The sequence below is a fragment of the Arachis ipaensis genome, chromosome B2 (assembly GCF_059453495.1).
Source record: "Arachis ipaensis isolate K30076 ecotype BB chromosome B2, ASM5945349v1, whole genome shotgun sequence".
Classification (NCBI taxonomy): domain Eukaryota; kingdom Viridiplantae; phylum Streptophyta; class Magnoliopsida; order Fabales; family Fabaceae; genus Arachis; species Arachis ipaensis.
In genome coordinates, this window is record NC_142437.1 from 116,012,100 (window position 1) to 116,028,636 (window position 16,537).

The 16,537-nt window shown below is 35.7% G+C and overlaps 1 protein-coding gene and 1 pseudogene across 1 annotated transcript; one reads left to right on the plus strand and one right to left on the minus strand.

Annotated features, from left to right (window-relative positions):
• The window catches only part of LOC148575317 (MDIS1-interacting receptor like kinase 2-like), a 52,617-nt pseudogene that overhangs the window by 15,957 nt on the left and 20,123 nt on the right, over positions 1 to 16,537 (plus strand).
• On the minus strand, positions 10,471 to 11,916 carry LOC148575318 (uncharacterized). The gene has a single exon (XM_088503917.1). The coding sequence runs from the start codon at positions 11,689 to 11,691 to the stop codon at positions 10,492 to 10,494; it is 1,200 nt and encodes a 399-aa protein (XP_088360043.1). The 5' UTR covers positions 11,692 to 11,916; the 3' UTR covers positions 10,471 to 10,491.

Sequence of the window (16,537 nt, forward strand, 5' to 3'; positions counted from 1 at the left end):
CAGGTGGACCAACAAGTGGTATCAGAGCTGATACTTTCCTACAAGTATTCTCCTTTTGCTACTTTTAGGTTTTACAATCATTCTATTGGTTATATAAATCATGTTCTTCTTCACCGTTATACACATTGACTCAATCATACACAAAGCTTCTTCTTCACGGTTAGTTCTTTCACTAACACATATTTTTTTTATTTGGAATTTTAATCATTCAAACTTTGATTTTAATGGCTTTCTTTCTCTTTTCTGTTAATATTGCAAGTGTGAAGCGTGCATGAAATTAGACCCACATCAAAGAAAGCAAAGAAGAGTAAGGAGTTTATAAGATGAGAGATCCATTAACTTACTACCTTAAGGTTTTGAGTTGGATGTGCTGTCTTCTCATCTTATGTTCTCTCGCTTGATTCCTCCACGAAATCTCTCCGGTGGTCGAGAGCTCTCCACAGGTGGCCCAACAAGTGGTATTAGAGCTGATACTTTCCTACAAGTATTCATCTTTTGCTACTTTTGGGTTTTACAATCATTCTATTGGTTATATAAACCGTGTTCTTCTTCACCGTTATACACATTGACTTAATCATACGCAAAGCTTCTTCTTTAGAGTTCGTTCTTTCACTAACACATATTTCTTTGATTTTGAATTTTAATCACTCAAACTTTGATTTTAATGACTTTCATTCTCTTTTGGATTCTTTCCTACAAGTATTCATCTTTTGCTACTTTTAGGGTTTACAATCCTTCCATTGGTTATATACACATTCACTTAATCATACATAAAGCTTTCTCTTCATGGTTCGTTCTTTCAATAACACACATTTCTTTGATTTTGAATTTTAATCACTCAAACTTTGATTTTAATGGTTTTCGTTCTCTTTTGGATTCTTTCCTACAATTATTCATCTTTTTCTACTTTTAGGTTTTACAGTCATTCCATTGGTTATATAAATCGTGTTCTTCTTCACCGTTATTCATATTCACTTAATCATACACAAAGCTTTTTCTTCATGGTTTGTTCTTTCACTAACACACATTTCTTTGATTTTGAATTTTAATCACTCAAACTTTGATTTTAATTGATTTTTTTTCTCTTCTGGATTCTTTTCTATAAGTATTCATCTTTTGCTACTTTTAGATTTTACAATTATTCTATTAGTTATATAAACTGTGTTCTTCTTTACCATTATACACATTCACTTAATTATACACAAAGCTTCTTCTTCATGGTTTGTTCTTTCACTAACACACATTACTTTTATTTTGAATTTTAATCACTCAAAGTTTGATTTTAATGGCTTTCTTTCTCTTTTGGATTCTTTCCTAGAAGTATTCATCTTTTGCTACTTTTAGATTTTACAATCATTCTATTATTTATATAAATCGTGTTCTTTGTAAGACCCAGAATTTTTAAAAAAATCTTATTATATGCTAAATTCAATTTATTTATTCATTAAAGATTTTAATCTCAGAACTTATTTTATTAAAGATAATTAAAGCAAATTTTGGTAAATTGTGTTTAAAATAAATTAAGGTTTTTCCCTGATTTTATAATTATTAAGTATTTTTTATATGAGTAATTCTCCACATACAAGTGATTTTCCATACAAGTCATACAAGTCATTTATAAACACGCCGTTTCACGTTTTTTTTGTGCCTCTTTTTCTTCTTCTTCTTTCTCCGTTCTTCTTCTTCTTCTTCTTCTTCTTCTTCTTCTTCTTCTTCTTCTTCTTCTTCTTCTTCTTCTTCTTCTTCTTCTTTCTCTGTGTCTCTTTTTTTTCTCTTCCTCCCTCTTTTTTTATTGAAATTTCTTCTCCTCTTTTCGTTTTCTCTTTTTCCTTCATCAAAATCACCAGAAAAAATGAAGAAACATTATTCAAGGTACGTTTCTTGCCTTCTCTTTCTCCTTCTTCTTCTTCTTGCTACACGTTCTTCTTCCTTTTCCTCTTCCTGTTCTTTTTCTTCATTTACGTGCTTTTCTCTTTGTTTTCTTTTTCATTATTCTCGGTTTCCATTATTTTTTGACATCAAGCTCTGAAATCGTTTTTGAAGAAGAAGAAGCAGCAGCAGAAGATGAAGAGGAAAAAGAGAAAGAGTTCTGAATTATGCATAAGGTGTACTTCAACGAATTTTGGGTGTATTTCTTAAATTCTTTGGGTGTATTTTTGTAATCCTTTGGGTGTATTTCTATAATTCTTTGGGTGTATTGATTTCAAGAAGAAATATACTGTCTCTCCCTATATTGGGTGTATTTCTTAAATCCTTTGAGTGTATTTCTTAAATCATTTGGGTGTATTTCTGTAATCCTTTGGGTGTATTTCTGTAATCGTTTAGTTTATTTCTGTAACTGTTTGGGTGTATTTCTGTAATTCTTTGGATGTATTTCTATAATCGTTTGGGTGTATTTTTGTAATCGTTCGGGTGTATTTCTGAAGTTCCATCATCTTCAAAACAATTTCAAAGCTTGATTTCAGAAACCATGAAAATCAGAAAAAATAGAAGGAGATCGAAGGCAAAGAGAGAACGCTTTTCCATACAAATCATACAAGTCATTTATATTCACGCTTCTTCTTCTTCTTCTTCTTCTTCTTCTTCTTCTTCTTCTTCTTCTTCTTCTTCTTCTTCTTCTTCTTCTTCTTCTTCTTCTTCTTCTTCTTCTTCTTCTTCTTCTTCTTCTTCTTCTTCTTCTTCTTCTTCTTCTTCTTCTGTAACTCGCGTGTTAGGCCCAACTTGTAAGACTTGTAAACAAAAATGACTTGTATGTGTAGCACTCCTCTTTTTATATTTAAATTATAAATTTTAGTAGTTGTAAAATAATAAGAACTTTATATGATTTTATTTAAATAATTGAGATTTTAGAATTTAATACTTAAATTTTTATAAACAAAAAAAATTAATTAGAGATATGACCATTGAACTAACTCACTTTGAGAAATCCTAATGGTTATAATTATTGTATATTTGTCAATAGGATATTCTCAAGATGAACATAGTAATAGAGTTTCTTTTGACCCGCTACTGTCATAGTAATTAACAATGTATTTATTATACTTTGATTTCAGTCACCTAATACCCTAGGGTGCTAGTTGAATGGATATTGTATATGATTTAAATACTTGTAGAATTAATGATTAGTCAATAAGGAATCCGTCAACTTTTAGTAAAGAGATTGAGCTCTATGATTATAATGACTGAGATGAATAAAACCTTGGTCAAGGGAATTGAATGAATGAAGACATGAGTTTTTTCAATTATTCACAATTCATTATAATAATGGTAACAAGTTAGAGTTTGACAATTAAACCATACTCTAAGGGTTAACCAAGAGCTGGAAAGATGGAAGGAATTATACTTTGTTCTTCTCAGGTTCTTAGTAAAAATATATTACTTCATACTATCGGGTCGTTGAGGAGTGTTGCTAGACGTCAACCTTGATTAGTAAATTTAGTATGACTAATTTATTACCCGCTTAATATTGAACCTATGGGGTCACACACTAACGAGTGTTCTAACTTTTGTTATAGAATTATTTAATTATTATTTTGATTTGATCAAATAAATAATTATATTAATTCAAATAGAATATTATTATATTCTTTGCTAGCACCAAGAATATAATAATAATATGATAATTGAGGATATTAAACGAGATTTGAGAATAATTAGTTATTTTATTTCTAAATTTGGATGAGATCCTAACTTATCCTAATTCTGTTTCAAATTGAGTTATAATATGATTCATAAATTTGAAGGATTTATATTTAGAATTTCAAGATATGATTTAAATTTGAAATAATATTCAAATTTAAAATCAATAACAAATCTCATACTATATATATATATATATACATATACGTGCCAAGAGTAGAGAAAAAAGAAGAAAATAAAACACAAAAGTTTTATTTATTTACCTCTACACATATAAATGTATGTGAGTCTAATTTTTTAAGAAAAATTTTATGGCGTGCAAAAAATTGCAAGAGATTTTTCAATTTAGATCAGATGTCCATTGGTTAAGGAGTTGACAGCAAAGATTGGTCTCGGTGTGAATATACGTAACACTTTCATACTATCAAAGAAAAAAATGACTTTATTAACGTACACAGGTATTTAGATCTGATTTATATATTTATTATTAGAATAAAATTTAAACACAAAATAAATCTTTAAAATTACTTTATTTTCTTCTACTATATGTTATGAACACATCAGAAACTCTAGAAACCGAACTAAACTAGCTTCGGATATGAAAACAGGGAAAATAGGCAAAGTGGAAGTCTTTGTCGTTTTTTTTTTTACTTTTATAAAAGTGGCAGCAAAGAAAGTCATGATTAAGTTTTAATTGTAATTTCCACGCTGAAACCAACGTGTTTGTAGTACATGCATGACAATAATGCTATTTATGGTTAATGCTACATGTACATTAAAATTAGTTATTAATATAAAATATATATTAAAATATAAATATATATTAAAAATAAATTAAATTATATATATATATTTATATATAAATATATTAATAATTAATTTTAATGTATAAATAACATTTGTTACTATATAAATATACACACACTCATTTTATATACAAAATGTTATAAACATTCACACTCACCGTTTCGTTATAAAGATACACACTCACTTTTTGTTCCATCTTTAATTTTCACAAAGACATTTGTTGTATTAATTATTCTATTGGTAGTTATAATTTTGTAAAATTTTTAATTAGGTTTTTGTAATTTTTTTTTAATTGAGTCTTTGCATCAAAATTTTTTTTAATTAAATTTCTATATTTTTTTATTTTGATTTTTGCACCAATTTTTTTAGTTAGATCCCTGTAAAATTAAGCCAATTACTATCAAGAGAAACCTAATTGAAAAAAAAAATTGATACAGGAACCCAATTAAAAAAAAAAAGTATAAAAACCTAACTAAAAATTTCACAAAATTATATAGGGCTGCAGCGGATCGGATCGGATCGGATATTGCCAAAATTTCGATCCGATCCGCACTAAAATTATCGGATCGGATCGGATATCGGATATATCCGCAAAACACAAAAATATTTTTAAAAGCTTATTTTTATTAAAAAAATATCAATAAAATTCATTTTTTCTATTCTTTTAAATATGTTTACTCTTAAAATAATATTAAACATACTTTTCTTAAATAATAAATTAAAATAATATAACATATATGATAATTAGGGTAAAAAACGTATATGAGCCAATGAGAGTTTAAAATTAAACAAAATTCTGATACATCATTCTACCAAAGAACAAATTAATGTAATTCAAATCAATACAATTCGAATTAGATTTGTATGTAATTCGAATTGATATAATTCGAATTACTTGAAAGCATTGACAACACTTAATTCGAATCAATATGTCACGAATTATAAACTTAGAGTTCGAATTGTATCAATTCGAATTAGTAGGGAGACGTGCTTTGAAGGGAGTTCGAATCAAGTTGATTCGAATTACTCTATTTTCGAAACTAGTAGTAATTTGAAATTATATAATTCGAATTACTCCCTTTTCGTAACAAATTCTAATAAATTTTTAATAAATTTATTTAAATTATAGTACAAAAAATATTTTATTCTATGCAAAATAATTTTTAAAAAATAGCTTAAAAAATATTTTTTAAATTATTTTGCATACAATAAAATATTTTTTTGTAGTATAATTTAAATAAATTTATTAAAAAATATTCATGAGCTATCAAGAATGGGCAGAAGAGTATTGTATAAAGTTCTAATTGTTCACCGTATAATTTGAATAAGGCTTGATTTGGTAAAGTTTTTACTTTTTAAAAGTAGCTTATGAAAGCTGTCTTTTAAAAGACGACTTTTTAAAAGCTACAGCACTTGCGTTTGGTAAAATCACATTAAAAATAGTTTTTAATAAGCACAAGTACTATAATTGTGTTTGGTAAAACAGCTTTTAAAAATTAAAAAAAATATATAATAAACATATTTATAACGAAGAATAATATTTTTTTTTCAAATTTTAGAGACCAATAATTTAAATATTTATTCGATTTACTCTCTATATTAATATAAATAGAGTTATCATTAGTCAATAATAAAACTTGTACTGATACGTCTATTACCCATTTATATATATTGACTCACTTATACAAATCACAAAAAATGAGACACATATCTCAAGTAAAATTATATGAAGATTGTGTTAAAATTTGTGAAGGTTAGGTTGATGATTCCATACAAAACAATTAAAAATATATTTTTCCACACATATTTCCTGTCATTATATTGCCATTGGAATTCTCATATATTTCTAATTTCTTAACCTAACCTTCACAAATTCTAACACAATCTTCATATAATTTTACTTGAGATATGTGTCTCATTTTTTGTGATTTGTATAAGTGAGTCAATATATATAAATGGGTAATAGACGTATCAGTACAAGTTTTATTATTGACTAATGATAACTCTATTTATATTAATATAGAGAGTAAATCGAATAAATATTTAAATTATTGGTCTCTAAAATTTGAAAAAAAAAATTATTCTTCGTTATAAATATGTTTATTATATTTTTTTTAATTTTTAAAAACTGTTTTACCAAACACAATTATAGTACTTGTTGTCACGGCCTTGGACACACTCCAACGCTACCGTGCCGGCACTCGGACTTACTCAACCTCTTGAGCTAAGACCAAGTCAGCCTAACCCTCAATACTTAGCAAGAAAGCTAAGAACACAAGAGAACACAAGAGAAAGGAAGCTTTGGTGAAAGAACACTTTATTGCTCAAGTGTGGTTACAAATGATTCACACCCCTTACACTAACTCTTACCTCCTATTTATAGCCATCCACCTCCTCAATGGATGGTTAAGATCAAATCTAATCAACGGTCCAGATTAATCATCCAGAACCTTCTTTACAAATATCTATCCTACCACAACTTTCCAATTGTTTCTAGATTATTCCATACCACTCTTTATACTTCTATATACATCTACACTCTTCTAGAATACTCTATGATCTTCTAGAGTCTTCTAGAACCTTCTAGGATATTCCAGAAACTTCTAGGACATTCTAGAACGTTCCAGAACCATCTAGAGCATTCTCAAATACTCTAGAAAACTCTACAAACACTGTTAAATTTAACCTTCTAAAATTTACCGTGACATTCTCCCCCACCTAATGCGCAGACGTCCTCGTCGCGTTCTGTTCATGATAGCGCTCTAGGTGTTCTTGGAATTGCCACAGATCTTTGCGAGTTTCCCAGCTAGCTTCGGTTATCGGGAGCCCTTTCCACTTGATCAAGTATTGGATACTTGGTGGCACCCCTCTTCGTCGCACGATGCGATTAGCTAGGATCTCTTCGATTTCTTTGTCAAAGGATCTAATTACCACGGGCGGAGCGCGACTTGAGTCACCTCTACTCGGTTCGTCTTGGTCTCCATGATATGGTTTAAGCATACTCACATGGAAGACCGGGTGGATCTTCATAGAGGGAGGGAGTTGTACTTTGTAAGAAACCTCCCCAACACGTCCAATGATCTCAAATGGCCCTTCATATTTGCGGATTAAGCCCTTATGAACCTTGCGAAAGGCTTTGAATTGTTGTGGAAGAAGTTTGATCATTACCTTGTCTCCCACTTGATAGCTCGCATGCCTCCTCTTCTTATCTGCCCATTTCTTCATCCTCTTGGCAGCTTTGTCGAGGTAAGAACGAGTGACATCTGCTTGTTCTTCCCATGACTTAATCATATGATAAGCTCCAGGGCTCTTTCCTGAGTAAGAGGAAGAAAGAGAGTGAGGTGTAAGCGGCTGTTGTCCAGTCACAATCTCAAATGGGCTCTTTCCTGTAGACTCGCTCCTTTGCAGATTGTATGAGAATTGAGCAATGTCTAGGAGTTTTGTCCAATCCTTCTGATTAGCGCTTACAAAATGCCTTAAGTAACACTCAAGTAAGGCATTCACTCTCTCAGTCTGCCCATCGGTTTGAGGATGGAAGCTTGTTGAGAAATGAAGCTCCGACCCAAGGAGTTTGAACAGCTCTGTCCATAGTCGTCCTGTGAAGCGTGGATCTCGATCACTAATGATGCTCTTAGGCAATCCCCAGTACTTCACCACATTCTTGAAGAATAGTCGTGCTGCTTCCTCTGCAGTGCAGTCAGTAGGGGCAGGTATAAAGGTAGCATACTTCGAAAATCGATCCACTACCACGAGAATAGATCCAAACCCCTCGGACTTCGGTAAGGCAGAGATGAAATCTAGAGAGACACTTTCCCACGGTCGCTCTGATGGAGGCAGAGGTTCCAACAACCCACTTGGTGTCTTGTTTTCAATCTTATCTTGTTGGCACACAAGACAAGTCTTCACATAGCTCTCCACTTCAGCTCTCATTTGAGGCCAATAATAAGAAGATTCAATGAGTGCTAAGGTCCTTCGCTGACCTTGGTAACCAGCCCACTTGGTGTCGTGGCATTCTCTTACCAACTTCCTTCTCAGATTGTCCCATTTAGGAACGTATAGTCTTCTCCCTTTTGTGTAGAGAAGGTCGTTTTCTAACCAAAATCTTTTGGTCTTACCTTCTCTAGCCAACTCCACCAACTTCTTGGCTAATGGATCGTGATGCAACCCTTCCTTGATGATATGCATAATATCTCCTCCCACCATAGAAATGGCCGCTAACTCAGCCTTGCGACTCAGTGCATCTGCTACGACATTAGTCTTGCCTGATTTGTATTCGAATTCGAAATCAAACTCAGCCAAGAAGTCTTGCCACCTAGCTTGTTTGGGGCTTAACTTCTTTTGAGTTTGGAAGTAGCTTGTAGCCACATTGTCTGTCTTGACGATGAAGTGTGAACCAAGCAAGTAGTGACGCCAAGTTCTCAGACAATGCACCACCGCGGTCATCTCCTTCTCTTGGACAGTGTATCGCCTCTCTGTATCATTCAACTTGCGACTCTCAAAGGCAATAGGATGTCCTTCTTGCATCAGAACTCCTCCAATAGCGTAGTCAGAAGCATCAGTGTGGACTTCAAATACCTTTGAGTAGTCGGGTAGTGCTAGTACTGGTCCTTCTGTGATAGCAGCCTTCAACTCATCAAAGGCCTTTTGACACTCCTTTGACCATTCCCAAGAGTGATTCTTCTTGAGAAGATCAGTTAATGGTGCAGCCTTAGCGGAGTATCCCTTGATAAACCTCCGATAGTAATTAGCCAACCCAAGGAATGACCTCAATTCAGATACCTTGTTTGGCGGCTCCCACTCTTTGATAGCCTTCACCTTTCCTTGATCCATGCAGAGAGTTCCACCTTTAATGATGTGTCCCAAGAAGTGGACTTCGTCCCTTGCAAAGGAACACTTTTCCTTCTTCACATATAGGTTATTCTCTCGCAAGATCTTGAACACGGTTCGTAAGTGTTCTACATGTTCCTCCAAGGTATTGCTATAGACAACAATATCATCCAAGTAGACCACTACAAACCGATCAAGATAAGGTCGAAAGATCTCGTTCATCAAGGTACAGAAGGTCGCAGGAGCATTGGTCAAGCCAAAAGGCATCACCAACCATTCATACGATCCATACCTCGTGACACACGTGGTCTTAGGCTCATCACCATCGGCAATTCTCACTTGGTGATATCCTGACCTCAAATCTAGCTTTGAGAACCACTTGGCTCTACCAAGTTGATCAAACAAATCGGCTATCAAAGGAATGGGGTATTTGTTCTTGATGGTTACCTTGTTAAGTGCTCGATAGTCGATGCATAACCTCAATGAACCATCATGCTTCTTTTGGAATAAGACTGGTGCGCCATAAGGTGCCTTCGATGGACGGATGAACCCAGCATCTAGCAAATCCTTGAGTTGCTTCTTCAACTCCTCGAGTTCTGGCGGTGCCATTCTATACGGTGTTGAGGCGGGCGGCTTTGCTCCTAACTCCAATTCAATCTTGTGGTCCACCTTCCTCCTAGGTGGTAGTTGTTTTGGCAACTCGGGAGGCATCACATCCTTATTTTCTTCAAGGACTTCCTTGATTTCGGGAGGAACGTCTTCTCTTTCAAGTGTTGACTCCTCTTGTAGTAGGGCCAAATATGTAATCTCTCCCTTCTTGAACCCTTTCTTGAGTTGCATAGCGGAGAGTATCGGTGGTCCTCCAACTTTAGAGACTGTAGGGACCATGCACGGAGACCCTTTCTCCATGACGCATACTACGTCGTAGTATGGCATAGGTATTATATTTGCCTTCCTTTGTAAATCGAGCCCGATGACTATTTTAAAATCGTCCATGGGTGCTACTGAGAAATCCACAAGGCCCTTCCAAGAACCAAGAGTCATCTCAACCCCTTTTGCTACTCCCTTAAGGGGTTCACCCTTGGTATTCACGGGTTTGAACCAACCATTCTTTTCGGTGATCTTCAACCCAAGCCTCCTTGCTTCATCAGGCGTGATGAAGTTGTGTGTAGCACCAGTGTCGATCATAGCCATGACAGGTTTTTCATTGACAAAGGCTTAGACATACATCAAGCCTTTCTTTTCTGCAGTACTTGCTTCTTTGGTCTTCACAGCATTTATGTGTTGGATAGATCCAACACACTCAGTTACTTGAGTTTGAGCTTCTCGTTCCTCAGCAATAGATGCCAAAGTCCCTAGCTTGGGACAATCCTTCATTTGGTGCGGTCCCTTGCACACGAAGCATCCTCCTTTGGGCACGAAAGCCTTCTTTTTTTCTTCGTACTCTTTCTTTGAAGAGTATTTTCCTTCTTTCTTGGTTGAGAAGCTCTTCCCCTTGTCTCCCCCACCTTTAGCAGAACTAGGCTTGGAGGAAGACTTAGGTTTAGAGTCTCCCCTATGATACTCAGTGAGTGATTCGGCCACCACGATGGCCTCATCAACATCCTTAACATTCCTTCTTTGTAGTTCTTGCTTTGCCCAAGGTTGGAGTCCATCAATGAAGAAGAACAATGCATCCTCTGATGCTAAGTTGGGGATTTGAAGCGTGAGAGTAGTAAACTCCTTTACGTAGTCGCTAATCGTACTCTTGTGCTTCAACTCCCTCAACTTCTTCCTTGCTTCATAAACCACATTCTCAGGGAAGAATTGTCTTTTCAATTCCCTTTTGAAATCTTCCCATGTGGCTATGTTGCAAGTGCCCTTTTCCATGTCTACGCACTTTCTCCTCCACCACAAAGTAGCATTATCAGAAAGGTAGAGAGCTGCAGTGCGTACCTTTATTGCTTCTTCGACCACCCCTTGGCCTTCGAAGTACCTCTCCATTTGCCATAGGAAGTTCTCCACCTCGCGAGCGTCCCTTACGCCCTTGAACTCCTTTGGCTTGGGGAGATCAATCTTTGTCGTCTCCCTTATAATGGTTGGTCGAGATTTCGCCTCCTCGAACCAAACTCGAACTTCCTCAAATAGCTTTAAGGAATTCTCAAGCTTCTCTTCAATTTGGAGCATGCTTTCTTTGAAAGCATCTAGTTCTCCTAATACGTGAGCCTCGAGGGTCTCCTTGTCATGTTCTATCCTTTGGAAGCGCTCATCCATAGAGGATAGAACATTTTCCAACATAGAAACTCTTTCTTCTAAGAAGTTAGAGTCCTTACCTCTAGGCTCACTTGAAGAACGGACTTTCTTGCCTCCCCATTGAGAAAGAATAGTATCCCTTCCCCTTTGAGACTCAACATGCTCCATGGTGATACTAGAAGCCATTCCCACAAGCGACTTGTGCTCCCTCTCGAACCTTGCTCGGATACCAAATTGTCACGGCCTTGGACACACTCCAACGCTACCGTGCCGGCACTCGGACTTACTCAACCTCTTGAGCTAAGACCAAGTCAGCCTAACCCTCAATACTTAGCAAGAAAGCTAAGAACACAAGAGAACACAAGAGAAAGGAAGCTTTGGTGAAAGAACACTTTATTGCTCAAGTGTGGTTACAAATGATTCACACCCCTTACACTAACTCTTACCTCCTATTTATAGCCATCCACCTCCTCAATGGATGGTTAAGATCAAATCTAATCAACGGTCCAGATTAATCATCCAGAACCTTCTTTACAAATATCTATCCTACCACAACTTTCCAATTGTTTCTAGATTATTCCATACCACTCTTTATACTTCTATATACATCTACACTCTTCTAGAATACTCTATGATCTTCTAGAGTCTTCTAGAACCTTCTAGGATATTCCAGGAACTTCTAGGACATTCTAGAACGTTCCAGAACCATCTAGAGCATTCTCAAATACTCTAGAAAACTCTACAAACACTGTTAAATTTAACCTTCTAAAATTTACCGTGACATTGTGCTTATTAAAAACTATTTTTAATGTGATTTTATCAAACGCAAGTGCTGTAGCTTTTAAAAAGTCGTCTTTTAAAAGACAGCTTTCATAAGCTACTCTTAAAAAGTAAAAGCTTTACCAAACCAAGTCTTATTCAAATTATACGGTGAACAATTCGAACTTTATACAATACTCTTCTGCCAATTCTTGATAGCTCATGAATATTTTTTAATAAATTTATTTAAATTATACTACAAAAAAAATATTTTATTGTATGCAAAATAATTTAAAAAATATTTTTTAAGCTATTTTTTTAAAATTATTTTGCATAGAATAAAATATTTTTTGTACTATAATTTAAATAAATTCATTAAAAAAATTTATTAGAATTTGTTACGAAAAGGGAGTAATTCGAATTATATCGTTTCGAATTACTACTAGTTTCGAAAATAAAGTAATTCGAATCAACTTGATTCGAACTCCCTTCAAAGCACGTCTCCCTACTAATTCGAATTGATACAATTCGAACTCTAAGTTTATAATTCGTGACATATTGATTCGAATTACGTGTTGTCAATGCTTTCAAGTAATTCGAATTATATCAATTCGAATTACATACAAATCTAATTCGAATTGTATTGATTCGAATTACATTTTTTTTCGTGACTGAAATAAATTAAACAAAGAAAAACAAAACAAACAAAACAAGGAACTGCCTAAATAGAGGGACAGTCCCGTTTAAGACTACTCTTAAACTCCTTCCAAGGTGAAAGAAGCTCCACATGCGAAAGTTGTAACTTCATCGCCATCTTTGCCATAGTATCTGCCACCGTGTTTGCATCTCTCATAATCAAACAAAAGTCAACCCGCCAATTCCAATGCATGATATCTCTTATTTTGAGCACCAGTGGATCAATAAACCCAAAACCATCTTGAGTAACAAGATTAAATGCTTCCACACAATCCGTCTCACAAATAACATCTCGTTGACCCACATCCCAAGCTAAGAGATATCCTCTCCAAATAGCAAACAATTCTCCTTGAAGAATACTATTACTCTCAATCATTCCCAAACACCCCCTTTGCCAGCTCCCATTACAATCTCTAATAACACAAGCAAAACCAACACTATCACCCGAACCAAAATAACTAGCATCACAATTAATCTTAAAAGTACCAATGGATGGGGGATTCCAAAAACCATTTAGAGTAGAGGGAAGGGACATACGTTGTAATTCAAAGATATTCCTAAGCTCCTTTTCTGAAGTTAATGCCAGACAAATCACTTTTTCCGGAGGCCAAGTTTCATCGGGATTAAAGATGTCATTATTCCTTGCTCGCCATATCCACCAAAGTCCCGAAAAGAACTTGAACGGATGCTCTCTGCTATGATACAATAACCAGTTCTTCAAATCCAAAGGATGACAAGAAATATCCAACCTATGCCAGACAAGCTGAGCTTTGGGACAATCCCGAATACAATGTAAAACCGATTCCTGGCTAGAAAGACATCTTGGACACTTATCCGACGACGACATCCCTCTTCTAAAGCGAAAACTTGCAGTAGGAAGAGCCTCCTTAAGACACAACCAAGCCAAAAATTTATGCTTTTCCGGAACAAGTTGGCGCCAAAGCCAAAGCCAATTCTCCCGCTCCTCCCAACCAAACAGCTGCTTACACAACCACAAGTAACCATTGCGAGAGTTATAGACTTTGGCAGCAGACCCACTCCAATACCAACCCACTTTCGGACCTGCTTGTTCATCTGGATTGTAAGAAAGAATATTATCTTTCAGATTTTGAGATAAAGGAGAATAAAAAGTATCCAAATGCCACCTACCAACCGACCAAATATCCTGTATCCGGAGATTCGAATCAGAAATGTGAACATAATCGATCTCATTAGATAACCGTCCTTCCTTCCTCCAGCTAGAAAACCAAAAATTCTGGTTCAAATCTCCAATACACCAAGCAAACCCATCCTTCAACACTTTTCAAGCCTTGCAAAGACACCTCCAAATGGGAGAGTCCTTGTTCTTAGGATAACTAAAACAGTCATATAGAGATGATCGGTATTTGGCATCCAACAATTGGACCCATAGCTTATTTGGCTGCTGGAAGAAAGTCCAAACTAGCTTCCCAAGAAGAGCAATATTTACACAATAAGGATCTCTAATCCCTAAACCTCCATATTTTTTTGGAGTAACCAGTACCTTCCAACTAACAAGATTCAATCCTCTTCCATCAACTTGTCCTTTCCAAAGAAAATTCCTCATCATATACTCCAATTTACTAATGATTCCTTTGGGAAAAATAGAGACCTGAATCTGGTACGTGGAAATAGCAGCGACAACAGAATTAACCAAGCAAAGTCTACCAGCCCGATTGAGTAAACTTCCTTTCCAGCTTGCTAGCCTACTCCGAATCTTATCCAGGACACCATTGAAAGCTGAACGAGTCACCCTAGAATGGCTAAGGGTAACTCCAAGATACTTGCCCAAGTCCTGGACAAATCTGATAGAGGATACCCCAGTGAAAACCTCTTTCCTTATTGCAGAGACATTCTTGGAGCAAAGCGCTTTAGACTTCTCCACATTAATCTTCATCCCAGATGCTTTGCAAAAAGTCTCTAAAACCAACATCACATTTTGCACTTGTCTCTTTGTAGCTTTACAGAATAGAAGCAAGTCATCCGCAAACATTAAGTGGGATATTCTTGGTCCTCCTCTAGAAATAGCAACCGGTTCCCACAAGCCCAAATCAACCTGATGACTAATAAAGCATGCCAATCGCTCCATACACAACACAAAAAGATAGGGTGATATAGGGTCTCCTTGTCTAAGACCTCGGCTAGGAGTAAAGCCATTCAGACGACTCCCATTCCAAAGAATAGATAAGGAAGAAGCAGTGACACAATTCATAATCAAATTAAGTGTAGGAATAGGAAAACCAAAGCTTTTAAGGGTATGAGCTAAAAACCTCCAGTCAACTCTGTCATAAGCTTTCTCCAGATCAATCTTAAATGCCAGTGTGCCTTTCTTTGATTTAGTCTTCTTCATAAAGTGGAGGACTTCTTGGGCAATAATGATGTTGTCAGGAGTTCCTCGTCCCGGAATAAATCCTCCTTGAAGCGGGCCAACAATCTCCGCAAGATGAGGACGAAGCCTATTAACAAGGACCTTCGTGATGATCTTGTAAACTACATTGCAGAGACTAATCGGCCTGAAATCTTTCATAGATACCGGTGATTCAACCTTTGGAATGAGAACTAGTAAAGTCTCCAACATTCTCGGATCAAGAGGAACACCGGAGAATGCCTGCTTAACCATCTTCCAGACATCAAGACCAATGATCTCCCAATATTCTTTGAAGAAGAAAGCTTGAAACCCATCAGGACCCAGAGCTTTAAAAGAGTTCATGTGAAAAACCGCTGCTTTGACTTCCTTCATAGTAACTGGTGCCGTAAGGTTATTGCAAGCTTCCTCATTTAGAGAAGGAAGAGGCACATCACCAAGGCAACCCAAATCAACATCATCCAAATGACAGAATAAGCTTTTATAGAAAGACTCTGCTTCTTGACTCAGAACCTCTGGATCAGTTTCCCACACTCCATCCTTGAGAAAAAGGCCATGAATCTTATTATGCTTCCTTCGCGCAAGAGTTTGAATATGAAAGAATCTTGTATTTCTATCCCCGAACCTTACCCACTGCTCTCTGGACTTTTGGAACCATAGGAGCTCTTCTTGCACTAGAGTATTATTATAATCATCAAGCAACTGTCGCTCTTTCTGACGCAAATAAATACTATCCACCACTTCCAAACACTTTTGTAAATAATTAATCTGCTGCTCTAATTCACATTTCTTAACAAAAATGTTACCAAATACCTTTGAGTTAAACTCTAGTGAATTCTTCTGTACTTCCGAAAGCTTGCCATGAATTCCTCTATTACCAGACCACCATGACTGGTTCACAATATCTCTATACCCAGGATGAGTAGCCCAAGCAGCAACAAATCGAAAAGGTCGATTCCCTTTAGGCTGAGGACGACCTTTACAACGCACCAGAATAGGGCAATGATCAGACTGAAGCCTATTTAAAACTTCTGCATAAGCCTCTGGAAAGATAGATAACCAACTATTATTTATACAGACTCGATCAAGCTTTTTTGCCACGCCAACATAATTTTTCACCCTCCTGTACCAAGAAAACTGCCTCCCAATAGTCTTCAGATCAAACAAACCACTATCCCCTAATGAAGTAGCAAA

Excerpts from the sequence above, each read along its gene's own strand:
- LOC148575318 (XM_088503917.1), bottom strand. The coding sequence starts at position 11,691 with ATGGCTTCTAGTATCACCATGGAGCATGTTGAGTCTCAAAGGGGAAGG.